This window comes from Thalia democratica, chromosome 6 (assembly GCF_965202585.1).
Source record: "Thalia democratica chromosome 6, ktThaDemo2.hap1.1, whole genome shotgun sequence".
Taxonomy (NCBI): Eukaryota; Metazoa; Chordata; class Thaliacea; order Salpida; family Salpidae; genus Thalia; species Thalia democratica.
Window position 1 is genome coordinate 50,279,810 of NC_139170.1, and position 20,103 is coordinate 50,299,912.

Here is a 20,103-nt window from a genome sequence, read left to right on the forward strand (position 1 = left end):
AAAGTAGGTTTTAGGCTAAATATTTCTGTTAGCAGACTAGATTTTGCCTACCCCCTTTCTTAATTTAATTTTTATTCAAAGTTGTAAAGGACAATTAAAAAAAAATTAATAGCACTTAGTTTTAGACTATTATTTGTTTAGTTATGGTTTTAGCATTATGATATGATTTTATGCACATTTATTAATTTTATTTTGAGTTTTTATAGCATATTGTTTTAATTATTACTTTTAGTAATTTTAAATGAGATAATTGCCTAAAATGTTTACTAAATACTTAATTGGTTTATTGAACTACAAAAAATGCGCTCAAAATATTTGGTCCTAGGATCTGGTATACAAAAAACCTTATGGTTATCAAGTTACCTTTATAATCTATTTGAATAATTTTACAATATCAAGTAACTAAATCTATACAACCTATGTAATATCTTATAGCTAAATATTATCTAAACAATTAATTTTAAAACCATGTACAATCTTGTGAAAAATTTAAAGGAATTAATTGTAGAAAATGTATAAAAAGAAATAAAACAATTAATGATAATAACAAAACTGAAGTATAATGCCAAGAAGAAAAGCTTTAAAAGTCATTGTTGATGTGACCATAAATGCGGTGAGTTTTTGCATGTTTTGTATGTTTAGTGATTCAAAACAATTATTAGATGAAGCACAATAAAATTTTGTATTTGATGCTTTCACTTACTACTGTATTTATTCATTTACTCAAAATGTTTAACCAATATTTATAAAATCTTAAACAATACAACATTTGGTACATCACAAGTTTAAGTTGTCTGGGATAGATGTTTTAATTGATAGGAATGTTAAGGACAAAATTCAAAGTTTAAACAAAATTTTAAATATTAGAAACTGCTTACAAATAATAGCTTTGAAAACCATTGTTGATGTAAATATAAGTGAAGTGAGTTTTTGCATTTTTTACTTTTTAAATATTAGTAAATTGATTAAATCAATAATTAATATTGTTCAGTTATTTGATAGTTTTTATTACTACAGTTCTCTAAATAACTTGCAATTTGTTTTATGTTTATGAAACAAATTAAATATCTAAAACTATTGTACAAAAAATAGAGCTTTTTTAAGTTTAACTTATCTAGAAAAATGTTTTTAATTATTGACGTATTAAGCTAAAAGTTAGTAGATCAATTATTTTTTTTAATTAAAAAGTGCTTACATAGTTATATATCAGCTTGAAATAAAAAGTTGGGAAGTAATTTTTAAACAAACTAATTTTTCAATGATACAAATTGTTTAAAAAAAAGTTTATGTACAAACTTATGTTAATAAATTTTAACTGCTTTAACTTTAAAAACCAACTAAAAAGTTTTTTTAGCTTTAACAAACTTATGTTTAAAAAAATTTACTATAAAACATCAGAGTGGTTATTTAGAAAAATAAACAACAACTAATAGATAAACAGAGAGTACATAAAGTTATAAGATGATGCCATTATACTTTTTGACACAACTCTCAAAAAAAAAAACTAAGCATTGTGACTTAATAAACTAATTACTTTGTTTTCATTGTATACTTGTTTGTCATAACTAAAAAAAGTTGCTCAATTTACTTAAATGTAAAGAGCTTAAATAAATAAAGATGTGCAAATTAAATAATTTATTTACTACCAGGTTTCGGTGGCAAAAAACTGTAAGAACTATTTAATTAAAATGTTTTTTTTTTATTTCACGCTAACATTGAATGAAAAACAAGAAATGTAAAAATTAAGAACAACTGCTCTTAAAACTTTATTTAGTGTGCTTCATTCAACTATAGTCTTAATTAGTGCTAAATTAAAAAGTAATCAAACTTTCATTTAACTTTTGTTTTTGATAAAAGCTTGCAAACTTAGTATAATTTTAAATATGTTTTAAGGTTTTTAAATGATCTTCTGTAAGTACCACGTTAGAGAAAAGAAAACTGAACATTATTGCTAAAGAAACACAAAAAAAAAAACTATCACTTAACATTATGTACCTTTTTTTTCAAACACACTTATTTTTGATAATTTTCCAGGTAACATGCCCAGGTGTGATACTTCCAGACCACTCCAGCGTCTTTCTCAACGTGGACATCTTTGGCGAATGTCAAAAAACTGAGTACTTGCCAGCCGTCTTCCCATTCTTGTACCATGAAAAGGTTTTTAAAAAGTTTTATATGTAATTAAGTGAAACGTGGTTTTATTATCAAATACGCTAGTCATTAAATTTCTAACTTCTACATGTTTAAAAATGTTAAAACTCCTTTTTCAAGGGTTTTAAACTTTTTTGACTTTTAATGATAGTAGAAGAAAAGTATTTTTTTAATGTTAGCATAAGGATAAAGGACCGTTTTGCACAAGGGTTGCTTTTGCACGTGTTGAATTTTTTTTTATTTTTACTATGACTGTTACCCCTAACCCTTAACCTCAAACGGTAATTAAAAAAAAAATAATTTGAAATTGTTATATTTTTTCATTGTATTGTGTTTTTTTGATTTTCATTATTAATTTTATTAGTTATCATTTGTTTTTACTATCACTTTTACCTCAAACCCTTACCCTTGATTGATAACTTTTTTTTCTTTTTTTCATAAATTATTTTTATTTTTTATTTTATTTTTTTCATTAATTTTACTATCATTGTTAACCTCAACCCTTACTCTCGGCCAGTAACTTATGTTATCTTATAGTTATTTTTTTCTTGTTCTTTTTTAAATAATGTTTTTAATTTTTTTACTTTTTTTTATTCTTGTGCAAAAATGATCCTTTATCAAAAGTGTCTTCGTGCATATTTGACCGGTTCCCATTTTAGTTTGACCGTTCTAAATACCTAATTTAACCTTTATTGTAAGTTTTCAAAAATAATAAAAGATACTGAACAAAAAAAAACTATCAGTTCTAATGGTATGCTTTTTGTTGAAAAAATTGATATTGATCAAGATTAGAATATTGATCAAGATTAGAAGTAGGTATTTTAATCATGAGCAAAGTGTAAAAAGACCTTTTATCAAGAATTGAAAAAATATTTTTTATACTTATCCTTGTATTTGTTTAAAATAGATATAATTCAGATTTTTGATAGAGATAATCAGAACTTGAGTTCAAGAGTAATTATTTTAATATGCACTTTTAACTTAGATGAGATTTGAGAAGACGTTCCACCAGGCAACTGACCCGGTTCAAGTGGCAAACCAACTTGCTCAGGATGTGGTCAGGCTGGAGCTCATTCAGCTGTCTTATCCATGTGAGTACTTATTGTGTAACAAAAATTAATAAATTACATAAATCAAATGAGTGCTAAATATACTTGTTCAGTTGTCTTATCCATCTGATTTCAATGAATATATTATATGAATTCAAATTATCGAGTAATTTTGTTGTTGTTTTAGTTTTAACTTTTAATTTTAAGTATACACCATAAATACAGTTCATTTAAATATTTTTGAAGTATGAGGTGTATTAAATTGTATTTTAAGTATAGTTGTGAAGTTTTTTTTTTATTCTTTTTCAAATAGAATAATTCAACTGTCTTATGCATGAATGTTTTAAACGTTCCTTGGTATTATCATTTGTAATAATCAGGGTTGCCACAAAATATCGAATCTTGAAAATTTAGACTAAAAAACCTGGCATTTAGTTTTTTTTAAATCTTAAGTACTAAAGTTCTTGATTTGACACAAATAATATATCATATAGAAAAAAAAATTGTTGTCATCAATCATACTCAATTAAAGTAGCTTAACAGTATCTTTTCAATGTTGTTATACTACTTAACATAGTTTTTAACCTTGAGCTTAATTTTAAACTAAAAGTAGATCCTAAAATGTGTACTTTCAAAAACTTTGAAGAAATTCAAAAAAATGGAAGAAATTTCTCAATATCCAGTTGCATCCCTAAATAACGTTTTTTATTTTAATTTATGCCTTCTAAATTTGGGTTGTTATCCTTGCAGATAAATTTTTCTTACCCATGTGAGATTGTTTTAGTATAATTTTCTTACATAAATGTTTTAGCTTTTATTTCAAACAAAAACTGTTAATTGAAATTAAGTGAATTAAGGCCATAGGGGGGGTAAAACATGTTTTTTTACAAAAATTAACTTTGGCTTTTTTATGAAAGTATTAAATACAAACTACAAGCCAGTTTTTATAGAAATCAAAATTATCATATAACTTTTGAGATATTTTATATTTTGTAAAAAGCTTCCTAATCAAACGTATGGACCGTAAATTTTTCAGGGTCAATTTTCTCCAAAATTTTAAAGTTCACTAAAAATCTATCTCCTCCTTCATTTTTCAAGCAATCTTCTTCAAATTTTAGGAAATGTTCCTTAAAATAAAAGAAAAAAATGTTACTTTAGAATTTTAGTAATTTAAAAAAATAAAAATTTTATCAAAAAAATTTAAAAAAAAGTTTTTTTTTTCAAAAGGAAAAAATTTATAATTTTTTTTTTAATTCCAAAGAAACGTTTTTTTGTTATTGTATAAAGATTAGACTGTGAAAATTTGAAGAATATTGCTTGAAAATGTAGGAGGAGATAAATTTAAATAAAATAGTCTTTTTTCGCTGTTTTAGTTTTCCCTTCCCATAGGGAACCTACTATGCGGCCCGACTTAAAAAATAATTCGAATTTTTTAAACGATAAAAAGCATCTTGAAGCTTAGAAAAAACTCTATAAAATAAAATCAACTTGCAAAAAAACATGGCTTACCCCCTCCATGGCCTTAACCTAATCAGGACGAAACCGGTCTCATTCTACCAAAGGCTTGTGGTCTGATGATATAATTAGTATGATCAATCCTTTTTTAAACTTGAGCTTGTATAATGGCATACAAAAGTCCAGGTTTCTGCTCTGCAGACTTTCGCCGATGTCTTTGTAAACTGTTAACTGATTTTTTTTTCGTTTTTTGAATATTGTTGAATTAAAGTAAGCTTATGTTAACTTTGTAAATTATCCTAAACATGGCTAATACCAGGTTTAGATTTCACTTGGATTATATCATTAAATAATACTTGGATTAATACTTGGATAATAATTGATTTTTAAGGCTTTTGTATAAACTGAGTTTTGTTCAACGTGTTTTTTAAGCCTGGACTGCACTTTTATAGTTTTCAGTTTTTTTATTTTTATAGTTTTTAATCTCAATCATGAGTTAGAATTATCCTTTTTGTAATTACCAATAGATAATCACTTTTAAACAAAGCATAACTAATAAAATTTGGTTGAGTCAAGCTAGTTTTTGTTTTGCTTAAAAAGGTGGTGAATTTGTTTAAGTAAATAATTATGAATAAAGTATTATAAGTATAAGTATTTTAGTAAGTGGTGAGTTTGTTTTAAGTTAATTGTAATGAATAAAATATTATTATTAATGCCACTTAACTAAGTTTTTTCCTAGTTTTCTAGCAAAAAGGCATTTGGCGTAATTGTTTTTATATATATTAAAGCCAAACTTTGTCAGAACATTATTGCATTTGAATACATTTATAATTTAACTGTTTTCCAATACTGAAATTTAAGCATCTGAAGAAGTGAGTTTAGTTTAAGTGTTTTTTGTTTTTAACGTACTTGAACAATGTTCAGCTAAAAAGTTTTACTATTTAAAGCTTATTTGGCATATTGCAGATAAACTACAGACAGCGTAGTTTTTTTTTTATTACAAACTCTTGAAGGCGGAAAAGTATTTTGAAAATGGTATTTAGTACATTTTTATTTCTTTTTAATTTTGGTGTGATTTTTAACACAAAGTATAATTTTGCCCTTACAATTTATATGTAGCAAAAATTAAATTAAAACTTATTTTTTTAGTTTAATATATATACTAAAAACCAAAAAAGTTTAAGTTAAGCTTTTTATTTTTTCATACAAAGTTTGAGTTTTGATTTGGAAAATATTTTGTTAATTAAAATTTTTCATCAGCCGGCGACTTACTGGCGAGCTACGAGGAAAATTCCCGCGATTTTTTGTTTCCCACCCCGCGCATAAGTCCCAAGTACCCGGGAGTCGACAGGGAAGTGCTCCTGATCAGGTCTGACGGGTTCCCCGGAATCGCACCCAGGCTCGAGTTCTCATCGAGGACCATCATAAAAGAGGTGAAGCTTTTTTAATTAGTTTTTAGCTTTAATGTTTGATTTACATAACAAATTATTACGTGTAACAATCTAATCCAGGACCATTATAACAGAAATAATATATAGTAAAATAAAAAGTGTTGTAGCTTTTTTTATTAAATTTTATTTAAAATATATTTGTATTGCTTTAATATTTTGTTGGTTAAACTAAGGTTGGTTTTTATTATATGAATTTTTGCTGTTTAAAATCTTTTTAACTGGTTAAAATATTAGCCTAGCTATATTATAGGCATGTTTATATGTATATATATATATACATATATACTGGCTGCATACATTATCGTACACAATTTATCTAAAAAATCTGTTAATAATTTTGTCTAAAATCAACTATCTATTCTATTATTACGTAATACCTAATTTTGTATAATTTTATTGCTATACTTACACATTTGCTTTTCATTGAATAAAACTTGGCTGGAGACGCGTATTAAACGCAGAAACAGCTGTTCCAAGCAAAAGTTTATTTTGTGTATTTTAGTTCTATACATATATATATATATATATTACGTCATACTGTTTTTTGTTTTTTTGCATAACTTTTGTATCTTTGTTTAGTACAGTGCTTTTTATTTTGAATTTAACTGGCTGATAATTAAAGCTTTATGAAAAATTAAAGCTTTATGAAACATATGTACCAGAATTTTTAAAATCGCCATTTCAATAAATTATTTAAAAGCCCTTCAAGTGGGCTCAGTTGAAAGTGTTTACGTTTAAACATTAACCTTATTTTATATATATATATATATATTAACTATCTAAATAACCTTTATTATGTTTTTTAAACTTGTGTGTATAAACATACTTTATGTATTTTTTTTATATGTAGCTAAAATTAATTAACGTGATCAATATAAAAAATAAGTAATTTTATATTGTTTTTGTTATTAAAAAGTTTAAACACGAATCACTCATTTTTACAAAGTTTGGAAGTTTATTGATTATTTCATTTAGCACATCGTCAGAATAAGCTTGCTCATAAACTGATAATAATATGGTATAAGTTTTGTTAAATGTAATGATATTTAAATATCTAGGTAAAAATAGTTACGTTATATTGAGTTAAACGTAAAAATCTGTTTTAAGGTTTAAATTAGAATTGAGTTATACTTTACAGGTTTGAAATTATTTTAAAATAGATTTGTTACAATAAAAGCATTTTAGTGTATAAATTTTACTTGAAACTAAATCAAAAAGTACATTAGAAAAATAAAAATAGTAATACTAAAAATACGCATTTAAATAGTTTTTAGTTGTATTTGCTGCTTACAAATTTTCGACTCGTGAGTTCTAATGAACAATCATTATACAATTGAGAGATGGTAAGAGTTTCTCGCTCTGAATAGAACTTCGAATCTACTATCCAAGTAGTTCTAAGCACGACTAGGATTATTGAGGAGGTGTTCATAGATGAACGATTGTTCGCCTTTTGGCTTCACGTCGCCATTAAAAATAAAACTTTTTAGCTTTTACCCGACATGCTGCTCTCATCTGTCGTGGAAACGTTGAGATGTTCGATCTACGTAGTCATTTCTGCTATGACATTTAAATATGTATACTACATTAATTAAATCGTGGGTAGGTGTGGCATCACAATTCTGTTAAGCGGGCGGTTGGTGTTGCACGCAACACGTAGCGAAACGCTATCAAAGGTGGATTCTATAGCTAATAAAGCTTGCTAAACCAATCTTATTTAGTTTTCACCCATATAATGAAGGCGGAGGTAGACTGGGCAAGGATGTGGGCCGAAAGAGGGTAAGCGGTTCATTTTGGACTGAGTTGCCTTGGTTGTCTTCTTGACAACTGTTTCGGAGTAACCTAGTAAGAGAAAAATATGTAGATGTTGTTGAATTCTGAATCCAAGCAATAGGCTGTGCAAATTTTAATAGTTTTGTTGGTTATGCATTGTATGATCTTCAGTTTTTATTTGGTGGGACAAAACGAATTCCACGAAATATAGTGTGGTCTAAAATTTTTTGATACCGGTTCTAATACGACAACTAAAATGGTAGATAAGTTTGACTGTGGTGTTTTAACCATAGTTAAGATGGGTCTTAGAGGAATTGATTTTTTTTTGTGTTTTCGGGAGTCCATATAACTTAAGGCGCTGTGAGCCAATAGGTCTGGTTAAATCCTAGGTCAAGGTTTCAATTAGTTAGGTTTGTGGTTAAAATTTTACTCCTAAAACTCATGAACATAGTTTTTATATAACAAAAGTTAATTAAAAATTTAATACTCAGATACACACAAGAAACTCTGGACTTCTGCCCAAGAAGACAGAATCGTCAAAGATAACTGCTGAAGTCAAAACTTCGCCGAAGAAAACTGCAAAGAAAACACTATCCAAATCTGTAGAAGTACGTTTGTTAAAGTGTTAATTATTTGTTTTTAGCGTATTCAAACAATGTTTAGCTAACAATTTTTACTATCTAAAGTTAATTGGGAATATTGCAGACAAACTATAGATAGCGTAGGCATTTTTTTCTGTACGAGCTCTTACTGATTTTCCAGCCTGAAGGTAGAAATGCATTTTAAAAACAGTATTTTATATATTTTAATTTTTCAGTTTGCTCCAACAACCAGAGGTAGGAAAAAGCAGACAAATGTCAAAAAGCTGCCTCCAAAACACATTCCTATTTCACCCGACCTTTCTTTTAGAGGTAACTTGTTTTTTTTATTGTTTTTGAAGAATAAATTTATTTGCAGTGTCTAAAAATTATTACTTTTGTTTACTTTTTACAAAATGTTGATTTTGTTTTCAAATTTTATTTCACGTTTGAGTAAGTTTATTTTCTAAAAGACAAACATGAACAAATGTTTGTGTCACACATTACTATGGACTAAAACTCAAGGCGTCTTAGAAAATGAGTTGACCAGGTTTACGTCGTTTATTAATGCTAAACGTATTTTCTACGTTGTATGGTCATTACCACCTTTGTTGTTAGTATAATAAATAATGAACTTTACCGCAAGATCAACAACAACAGCATCCGAGACAATCCTACGACCGGTTTCGTCCTTATTAGGACTCATCAGGCAGGAATAGTCGCGAGAAACCGCTATTGTGATCTTAAACAAGCGGGCTTAAGTACGAAGTACTGAAGCGATCGTTTGTGGGTAAAGTTGAAAAAATGACACAGCTAAATCATTCACAGCCCAACGTCTCAGACATTGTCAGCTTGTTGTGAGATTGTAGTCTGCGCTCGTTTGATCAGTTTTAGCCAGTATTTATTTCGGCCATCATCAACGAAGTTGAGATGTTTTATGCAATCGATAATAAACAATGAACTTTACCGCAAGATCAACAACAACAGCATCCGAGACAATCCTACGACCGGTTTCGTCCTTATTAGGACTCATCAGGCAGGAATATCTATAATCAGGCAGGAATGTTAGTATAATATCTATAAGAACAAAAATCTAGTTGTGGATATTTTTAAATTTATACTTTTCATTTAATATAACCCAAGTAGTAATGAATCTTTTATAATTTTAAAATGTTTTGTTAATAAAAAGTATGGTGCTTTAAAGTAGTGTAATTTTCTCGCAGTAAAAAAATGCTATATTCGTTAATAATAGTAAAAAGTTCAAAATATTTTTATAAAAGTGCAATACTCTACTTTTCACAGATGAAAGCCCCTCACAAAAGCAATAGTTTCTAATTAAAAGAGTTGGTACAAGTTTATCAAAGACATCCTATTTTTACCAACAACATAAAATAACATGATTTAAAACCACTTTTAAGTACAGACGACAGCCCCTAATCCTTCGACCATGTTTTTCTTACGAAAAGTAAGTATGTATAAACAAATGAAAACAAAATGCACATACAATCACCTGTTGCAGTTTGAATGACTGTTAACTTTGTACGTACGACAACCAAAGAGGAGGTGCCATATCCTCGAGATAAAATTAAGAGGGTTTAATTTAATTAATAGAGAGTTACCAAAAAAAAAATGGAAACCTGTAATTTGAGAAATTAAAAAAAAAAGCATGTAATTTTAAACAGTTTTTACATGTTAAGTAGAAAACTTTGATTCGGCACAAAAAATCTACCATAAAGATAAAAAATTATTTCATCATCAATTTTTTTATATAAAAAAAACATATTTAAAGTAGTTTTACAGTATCTTTTTAATATTTTTATACTATTAACACAGTTTTATACCTTAAACTTAACTTTAAACTAAAAAAAAGACCCAAAAATGTGTACTCTTAAAAACCTGGAGTAAATTTAAAAAACCTGGAAAAATTTGCTAAAAACATTTGGCAACCCTGTATAATAGATGAATAAATATTCTTTTATTAACGTTAGAGTTTACATTTTTTAAGCACATTGTTTTCCTACCAGTAATTTACAAGCCTGAAATCTACGCGGGAATGCCCCGGAGTGGTGGTCACATTAGTGGCCATGCTAAAGCGTGGTGAAGGTTTTCTAGAGGTAGTTTTGCCACATCTAGACTGGAGGGGGGTTTATAGCTAGGGTCCATGTTAGGTGTAAATTTGAGAATAAGATAATTTCAGTCAATTGGTAAAATCAAAACAAGGCAATGTTAAATAATTAATTTATTAAGCTTTAAATTCAATACAAATAAATACAAATCTAGAAAATTAGCAAATTAGTCAAATACATAACTTAGCAGTGTAATAATTTAAATTAATATATGCCCTAATTAAATTGTTTCTAACAGCAGTTAAAAGTGTTATTTTAGTTCGAACTGGAAACAAACCGCAAGGTTCCAATTCAAAACCAAATACAGAACTTGTATTCCAATAAGTAGCAAATAAATCAGTTACTTGAACTGTTTCCACTCAAAAAGTAAAGTCTACAACCTGTGTTCCAATAAGCAGTTGTTTGACTGCAAACCAGCGACAAAAAAGAATTTATTTTTTCTAAGTTACATCAGCAATAATGCATTTTATACTTAATTACAAGTGGTTTGCAATTAGCAATTTTGTTGATTAACTTGATTTTGATGATTAGCCGTTCAGTTTCAAGTTGATATTCAAAAAACTTATCAGAGATTCATTACCAATGCATTACAAGCCTATCTCAAAAGTAATTTATGTACTTTTTTTTATCAATATTTTACAAAAATTTTTTATAATACACACAAATAAAATATCTTTTACACCAAGGGTTTACCAATTTTTTTTCCCCTAATCAGAAATTGAAAAAGCTATGGCCCCCTCCCACAAGGTTACGCAAAAAACTACCATTACAAATACCTAAGACTTTTTTTTGCTCTTCATCATTAAGTCCAAAATATCTAGTGTAAGTTTCAAATTATCATAATATTATTTCAAATTATTATTAGTGTAATCAGTAAACCTCATGGCCCCCTTACAGCTCATGCACCCCTCCCCTCATAGCCCCCTAAATTTTAGTCATGGCCCCCACGAGGGCTACTCGACCCACTTTGGGAAACCCTGTTCTACACAGACGACAGTCCTCGATATACTGTTAAATATTAGATTGAATGAACAAATATATTTTAATAAAAACCTCATGTTATTCACACAGACGACAGTCCTCGATATACTGTTAAATATTAGATTGAATGAACAAATATATTTTAATAAAAACCTCATGTTATTCACACAGACGACATCCCCACGCAGAAGAGCAATCGACCGTTTCGTCCAGATATTAGTACTATATATATTATGATAGTATAGTTACTTTCTAAACAATAGATTTTTCAGTTTTTACAAACAAAACCTCTTCGTAATATTAGTTTAAAAAATCACTCTTAATAAAATCAACATAATTTAAAACACTACAGTATATTCACACAGACGACAACCCCACACAGAAAACAGCAAAAGCAATCCACCGTATCCTCAGTATATTGTAACATATCATGATGAATAAATGAATATTTGTTAATAAAAACATGCTAATTCTCCCACCACAGACGACAGTCCAATACATAAGAGATACAAGCAATCCAATATTTCATACAATATTATAATATTAAGATATCATTATACTATAATGTATAAGTATATGAAAAAGTATATTTATTTACTAAACACGAGCTTTTATATGTTCTACAAACAACATTTCTTCTAACCAACAATTAAAAAAGTACCTTTAATGAAACTCAACAGACGACAGCCCCACGCATAAGAGGTACGAGCAATCCAATATTTCGTACAATATTATAATACTAAGATATCATTATATTATAATGTATAAGTATATGAAAAAGTATATTTATTTACTAAAAACGAGCTTTTATATGTTCTACAAACAACATTTCTTCTAACCAACAATTAAAAAAGTACCTTGAATGAAAACGTCACCATACTCAACAGACGACAGCCCCACGCAGAAGAGGTACGAGCAATCGACCGTTTCGTCCAGATATTAGTACTGTATATATTATGATAGTATAGTTACTATCAAAACACGAGCCTTTATATGTTTTACAAACAAAATTTCTTCTAACTAACAACTAAAAAAGTACCTTCAATGAAACTCAACAGACGACAGCCCCACGCATAAGAGGTACGAGCAGTCGACGGTTTCTTCGAGGGCGAGGTCGCCGTCGCCGTACACGAGGCGGAGGATGGCGCAGCTGGCCATCAACGACCCGTTCGAGTCGACCGTGGAGGCGAAACCGTTCAGGAGCGAGCTGGAGCGAGCCCCCCACTTCACCGTTAACAGGGTTCGTTGATTTGTTTGAAGTAAATATTTTATTTATTTAAAAGAGTTTGTTTGTTTTCGTTTGTGTGAGTCAGTTAAATTTTCTGTTAGTTTTTATTTCAATAATTGTTTACTAGACTCAAGATTTCACCGCTAAGAGGGTTTGGATTATTTTATAAGTTATTAACTGTTAACAAATTAATCAAAATATTTTAAATTATCTGATAATTGATTATTAGACTCAAGACTTCACTGTTACGAGGATTTGTTTCAATTGTTTTTTTTTACTATAACAGTTATTTTAGTTGTTGATTTACTGTTGAAATGTTTTTTCCGTTTCATTAATTTAGTCATATGTTTTTTTGTTTATAGATAATATTTTCATTTCGAAGTAAAGTTTAGCATAAAGAAATTCAATGTAATGTTTAACTGGGTTGGTGTTATTGTTTATTTTGTGTAAATTGTTTATTTCTTGTTATAATAGTTTTTATTTTAATAATTTTTTATAAGACTTCCGATTTCACCGTTGAAAAAGTTTGTATTTTTGTTTCTTTGATTTAGTCATATAATTTCAAGTATTTAGCTAAAACTATTGGATCGATTAATTTTATTTGATATGTTATAGTTTAACAAATATGATATTTTGTTAAAACTAGTATTGTTTTATCTTACTTTTACATATTAAAGCACATTTTTTCACAGTTTAAAAGGGTTGATTTGCTTTATTAGTAGTTTAAAACATACTCTAAGAATGTTAACTTAACCACAAGCCATCTTGGAAATAGTTAAAAACTATTTTTTTTGGTCCTCCTTAAAATATTTTTTTAAATAAAATTTTGTAACTTAGTTTAATATTCTTTTGTTTAACAATAAAATGAAGTTTTTCGAAAAACAAATATTTCTTCAGACTTACTGTTATACACAATCTATATTCATTGTATGTATGTGTAATTTTCAAAATCTACAATTGCCTGTTAATTTTACAAAATTATTTACACAATAATTGTATGAGCTTAACTTTTTTTGGTTTTAAAAATACTAACTTTACAGTTCATGAAGAGCATTTTAACTTTTTTTTTTACAAATTTGTGTAAAGCTATGTAACAGAATACTTTTATTTTCACACATTTATAATGATTTCACCTGATAATTAAATAGTAAAATATATATATATATATATATATATATATATATATATATATATATGAGTTTGCAATAACATTTAATAAATCTTGTTTAAAGGTTTTTAACGAGTTGATCTATTATAAAATATGACGTTTTTATCATGCTTCTTTAAATGTGTTTTCGACTATTATACTTTTATCGTTATTTTATAAACTACTAGTTTTTTTTACAGTCGCACAAATCTGCACCCAACCTTCATTCGACAAGCAAGAAAAAAAGCAAACCCAAATCAAAAAGTAAGTGGAAAAATATTTCTTAATGAGAACAAATTAAAATTTTTATTTTTAGTACACTTAGCAGAAAAAGATAACTTGGATATTATATATACTGTGAGCAGCAACCTAAATCTGTGCGCAAATGTAATTTTCTTCGTAATTTTTCGTAAAAACATGTTTTTTGTTTTTTATCATTTCAAAACTATCTTATTGGTATTACATTATAAAATCAAGTTTATGCTAAGCATAGTTTGTGGTTTGTGCCGTTACGAGAGAACAAAAGATTTTGTCACAATCTGTTTATTGTTTTCATAAGCCATCCTTATAAAGCTGGCAATGGCTTGTACAATTAAATTGTTTGCAGTATGTTTGTCAAAATTTTACATTTTTCCATCTTGTAAAAGCCAATCGTACCAATAAATTTTTTTAAACACCTCAAAAAAGTTTTGGCAGTTGAAACAGAAACTATAAGTAAATGAAAATTAAAAAAAAAATGTAAACTTGTTTACATTCTAGGTTCCAAGAAAACAAGTCGAAAAAAGTCCAACTTAAAAATAACAGAAGCTATAAAAGGTTTGTATGTAAATAACAGTATTAGTGAAAAAAAAAATCCTAATGAAACCTAGTAGTGTTTTAAATATTAAATTTGCGCTAGTATTATTAGTTAAATAAGCTTTTTACATTACAGTAGGTTGAGCAATACTTTTTAGTTAAAACAAATAAATATATTATGTACTAATGAAATAAGGAAAAACAAAAATCTGTATAAATGTTTTTTTTGTTCAGTAATAATATACAAACATAAGGAGGTTAGATTTTAAATTTATTGTTTTTATTTCGTGAACAGGTTTTATCTAGCAGTTTTTATTTTAATTCAGTCATTAACACTTTTGATTTTGTTTGTGCTCTAATTTATTTGTCAGTTTAAGATAAAGACAGGAAAAAGAATAGTTATGTTAAGTGTAAAAAAACAAAGTTTTTTAGACTGAGGAGTTGGTATTATTTAAAAATAAAAAAGATAAATTAATCGAAATGTTAGTTGAATATTTATTAGATATAGTATATTCTAACAGAGCGCTTAGAAAAGTTAATGCGGGAATACGATAGCAAAAAAACTCCGAAACAAAACCCGCCAAAACAAGCGGGAAGAACCCCCTACGTTGAAACTTCCCCTATGAGGACCAGGATGCTGCGGTACCAGAGGCAGATAATCGAGAGGTCCAGGTGCTGCCACGCCAAGCAGAAGTTTCCCATCAGGAAATCGTTGCGAGGCAGCCAAGCAGACAAGGTCGCGAACGGAAACTTCTGCAAGCTCAACAACTCCGTGGAGAGCTGCGAAAACTCCTTGGAGCTTGAAAAGGTTTCCGGTGTTAATCAGGAGATCAAAGCTGGCAACCAAGACTTTTCCTGCGTGAGCAACTCCTCGGAGAGTCGGGAAGGTTCGGTTGAAAAAGTCGCTGGGGATTGCAAGCTGGTAACAAAGTATCAGAGCGGTGTTGGTAATGAAATGTCCGATAAGAATTTTTTCCATCGCTCTGCTGTAAATGGAGACTCAAGTTTCAGGAGTGAGAAACCGGAAATGTGCGAAGAAAAAAGCTTGCCTGGAGAACCAGTAGAGAAACCAAACAAACCCTTCTTCATGCTCAACAGGCCGAGCAGGGCGTGGCAAAGCAAAAAAGAACCAATCAGAGACTTGCAAAACAAAAAGGAAGATTCCACCTCGGACATTGAAATGGCCAGAAGGTCCACCTTTGCCCTGCCCATGAAAAACCCCAAAAACAGGAAGTTTCTAACTGTTCCTAACCTGAAGAGCCCCACAAGCCCGGTCGTTGATGGCAACCAGGCCAAAAACGTCAACAGCACTTCGACTTTCATTGTTCAGAACCCTGGAAATAAGTTTCAGCCAAAAAAACCGGTCGATTCCCGAGTTTCCGCTTTGCAAGACATAAAGAGACATTTAGAGGAAAAGTACGACTTGAAAAACACAAATGTATTCGGTGATTCCCCCAACAGCATACCAACCGATCACAGCCAAGTGCCGTGGTGCGCGGCCGGATCAGAAAGTTTGTCCTATTTGCAGGTGATCCGGCAGATAAAGGATCAGGTTAGGGAAATTTCGGAGATCCTGAACGATCCTGAAAGTAGGGATGCGCTGGCGTTCAAAACATCTGATTTTCTGATTGGCAGACCTGAAAAATCATATCAAAAACCTGAAAATTTTGAAAAAGCTCTAAAAGTGCAGCCTAGAAAATCGGTAAGCGACACGAGCATTTTCGAGATAAGACACCGAAAACGAGACAAACGACAGCGACACAGACGAGATAGCCTGGAGCGAGAGAACCGGAACGAGAAAGTGATGGTCGCCATGGAGGCGTTTGGCGGCGGCGAGGGAGCTATGAAGTTTGGCAAGTTCAAAACTTACAGGCAGCACATGAAGAATTTGCAAAATAAATCCCGGTCCCTGCCAGATCTCAAGAAGAACGTGGATAGTCAGGTTTCGACCAGAATTGGCGGCAAAAAATCCCCTGGAAATTTGTCCAGCGAGACGCTGTTTGTTGTGAACGAGTTGAACAAAAGCTTGGAAAATTCGACCAAGTGTTTGATTTCTCCTTCTGCAAAAAACAGGTCGAAAGAAAATGTATTTGTGAACGGTTTGAGAAGAAAATCGAATAAAACGAGTTCAGATATGCAAAATGTGTATGAAGACGGCCTTGGTGATTACAATGAGTGGTTGAGTTCGAAATGCGAAGATAAAAAGTTAATTTCCTCTTTCAGCAGAAACGCAGTGTCTTCAGAATGCGGCATTCCCCCATATAGAAAACATGGTTTAGTTTTTCCATTGTTTTAATACAGATATTTAGTTTAGTGTAAATGTAATTGAGTCTTTTTTGTTGATTTTAAAGTGTCAGTAAACAGTTTTAGTGTTTAGTATAAATTTTATGTTTATAATAAATAAAATTGACAGTTTTACTTAAACTTTGTTGTAATGGAATTCGAAGCATTATTGTAGGTAGACTTAGATTAGATCGTTTCAACAAATTTATCTTAGTATAGTTTAATTTTGTTAAGCTTGGATTTTCCTTATAAGTAAATAACACATATTTTCCTTGAAATCTTACAAATAGCTGAAAGTATCAAACTCGAAAAAGTTTTGAGACAGAAATTTTTTTTTACTGTTATCAGTATAGATTCACTAATTCTTAGTGATTCTAAACCTGTTTAGTTTTAGTAAGAGTAGCAAGGTGTAAAAAGTATATTTCAAACTTTATAAAAATACAGTGCTCTATCATAGTATACAGAGAGCTTTAGTTTATTTTACTATATTGCTATTGAGCTGACATTTACTTACCTGACATTGCGTTAAAGAACCTGTCAGATGAAACACTGTCAGCTTAATGACAATCCAGTCGAGTAACAAGGTACATAACTTTGATAATCTATATAACTTGAAATTAACACACTGTTCAAAAACTTACTAGATACTTCTGAAAAATAATTTTTCACATTATCTTACTAGCTGTAAATCACTTAGAAACAGTTGAAACTTTTAACTTTAATTAGGTGTTGTATTATTACTCGTACATTTAAAACTTAATCACAAAAAGTAAAATGTATTTACTAATTAGCAGACGAAGAAACCATTCCTGTAGTTGCCTCGCCAACGAAAGAATTGGATTCAATAAATGAAATATTAAACGATCAGCCCAGATCTAGAGATTTATCCCCTTCGTAAGTTTGTTATGTGTCTTGATACGTAACAATAGAAGCGTTGGTATGTTTAAATAAATTAAGTTATTTTGTTTCAATAATTCGTTTATTAGAATATGGAGTGTTTCTAGTCTATCATCAAACTTATTTTGAAAAGATCTTCATGATTACTAATTTATATAATGTTTTTTATTTGTTTTTTGCTAACATAATTTTTTAAAGAAAAAAAAAAGAACTGTTTGAACAGCATTAGTTTGTTAATTTTTTTTTTGAAATTTTCATGACAACTAAAAGTTATTGAAATAAATCAAAATAAGTAAAAAAAAACGTTTTCAAGTCAATTTTCCACCAGAGTCCTGCCGGGATCGATCTTGTACAGGACCCCGCTGAGGGATCGGTACTCGTCGGGGTACAAGACTTCGAACGAGATCAGGGACCGGGTCAGGGATCTTCTTTCGCCTTCGGGAAACTCCCTAAGTTATGTTGGTGTTTTGTTTATACAATTAGTAGGGTTGTTGCATTATGTTGTTTTTTTAATAGGATTTATATATAATAATAGAAATTAATAGAATTAATAGGATATAATTACATTAGTTCAACAAGAGTTTCATCAAAAGGGTGATCAGTTACAAAAAACATAAAGTTTGAAAAAAAGTGATGTTTTTTAAATTTACAGTTAAACTTCTAGACACTGTAGTTTAGCCAGTCTGGCTGTGTTTTACTTTTAGGTAAAAAATCTTTTTTGAAACTTTTTATATTAGCAATTCTTAATATTGTCCAAATAGTCTTAATAATTTTTTATACAGTTAAAAAAAAAGAACCTTTTTGATGGGAAACCAATTTGACCACTAAAAATAGCTCTTGAATTGTGCCTCTTTGAAATAACTTAAGTTGATTACTATGTTTGTTTACCTACAGGGAAGTTAGACTGATATTTATATTACAAAATAAAATATTTTCAGGGAAGCTACACTGATTCGCTCATAAGAAGGCCGCGTAGAAGCACCCCAGTTTCACGGTATTTTTATTTAATTTTCATTTAGTTAGCATTATGAACCGTTTTTCAACTTGATTTATTTAAACTGATAAAATTGCTTGACCAAATTGAGCTCTGGTCAACTTTCCCAGATTTCAATTTGGTCATTGTATTTGAGATTGAACATATTGATTACTTTCTTTTTTTGAATGAGTACAAACTACAACTGCACATTGTAACATTTTCACTGTATGTTTATTCACACGTTCAGTTGTTTTAAAACAATGTACTTTAGTAAACAATCCAGCAACTTTCCAGCGAACTGCCGCCAGACAGAAGCATGTACCTCAGCTTCGACGAGCGATTGGACAAGGCTTACCAGGACATTTACGACGACTTGCAGAACAACTAGTTGTGACGTCACGAGTATTTAGTTACAACGACGTCACACATATTGAGTTGTTAAGATGCAATTACGACGTCACAAGCAAAACGTAGAAGCAAATCGCACACCCGAAACAAATTTGCACTGAACTTTGCAAGCAGCTGAAAAATGATGATTATTCTAGTTTTAGCAGTTTTTTTTTTGTACGCTTTTTTATCTATTTGTTTTTGTTTTGTAGTAGGTAGCTGTTTTGTAAGTGTGTTTTTTTTTTATAATGAACTTGTCAAAATATTGATAACTGTGATAAAAAAAAACTGTTATTTGAAAAAATAGATCTAGCTCACTGTAGTTTAAGTTAATTTTTTTTTACGCGTAGTTTTTATTCTAATGCTATAAAAATATAAGTAATTTTTTTGATATATTTTCGTTTATTTTTTATAATTAGTTAGACCTTGTTCGTACAATCTACATGTGTGCCAAGTATTTTCTGTAAAAGTTATAAGTCCTGTAAGAATTTGTGATGGATTTTTATCTAATGTTAGAGCCTACTTTGTAATTTTTATGCAAATATAATAAACTGTGACTTTCTATTTGGTTAGATAGCTTTAAGACATTTAAGATAGTCAACATGAGTGTTTAAAATCTGTAATTTGGCCTTAATATGTTATTTTTTTGGAAAAGTCTAAAGTAGTTTTTATCTATTTTTAAGATTTTCGAAAATCTTGAATCCTGGCAAAACTTGGAATTTTACAATCTAAGCCAGTGGTTCCCAACCTTTTTGATGCCCCGCACCCCTAAAGTCTCTTAATTTGATCTCGCACCCCTAGTACTATATGCTATAATTTTTTATTAACA

The 20,103-nt window shown here is 29.4% G+C and overlaps 1 protein-coding gene across 1 annotated transcript; it reads left to right on the forward strand.

Moving 5' to 3' along the window:
• The first annotated feature begins 562 nt into the window (after positions 1–562).
• Positions 563–18,936, forward strand: LOC145839213 (spermatogenesis-associated protein 6-like). The gene is made up of 12 exons (XM_082946819.1): positions 563–613; positions 2,035–2,157; positions 3,137–3,242; positions 5,916–6,088; positions 8,368–8,484; positions 8,694–8,787; positions 12,620–12,801; positions 14,137–14,200; positions 14,696–14,752; positions 17,806–17,908; positions 18,240–18,369; positions 18,850–18,936. Exons 1-12 carry the CDS (start codon positions 563–565, stop codon positions 18,928–18,930), a joined length of 1,281 nt encoding a protein of 426 aa, XP_082802945.1. The 3' UTR covers positions 18,931–18,936.
• Positions 18,937–20,103: the final 1,167 nt, after the last annotated feature.

Excerpts from the sequence above, each read along its gene's own strand:
- LOC145839213 (XM_082946819.1), top strand. The coding sequence starts at position 563 with ATGCCAAGAAGAAAAGCTTTAAAAGTCATTGTTGATGTGACCATAAAT. Across the intron at positions 3,243-5,915 it reads CATTCAGCTGTCTTATCCAT|CCGGCGACTTACTGGCGAGC; the intron begins GTGAGTACTTAT and ends ATTTTTCATCAG. Across the intron at positions 6,089-8,367 it reads CGAGGACCATCATAAAAGAG|ATACACACAAGAAACTCTGG; the intron begins GTGAAGCTTTTT and ends TTTAATACTCAG.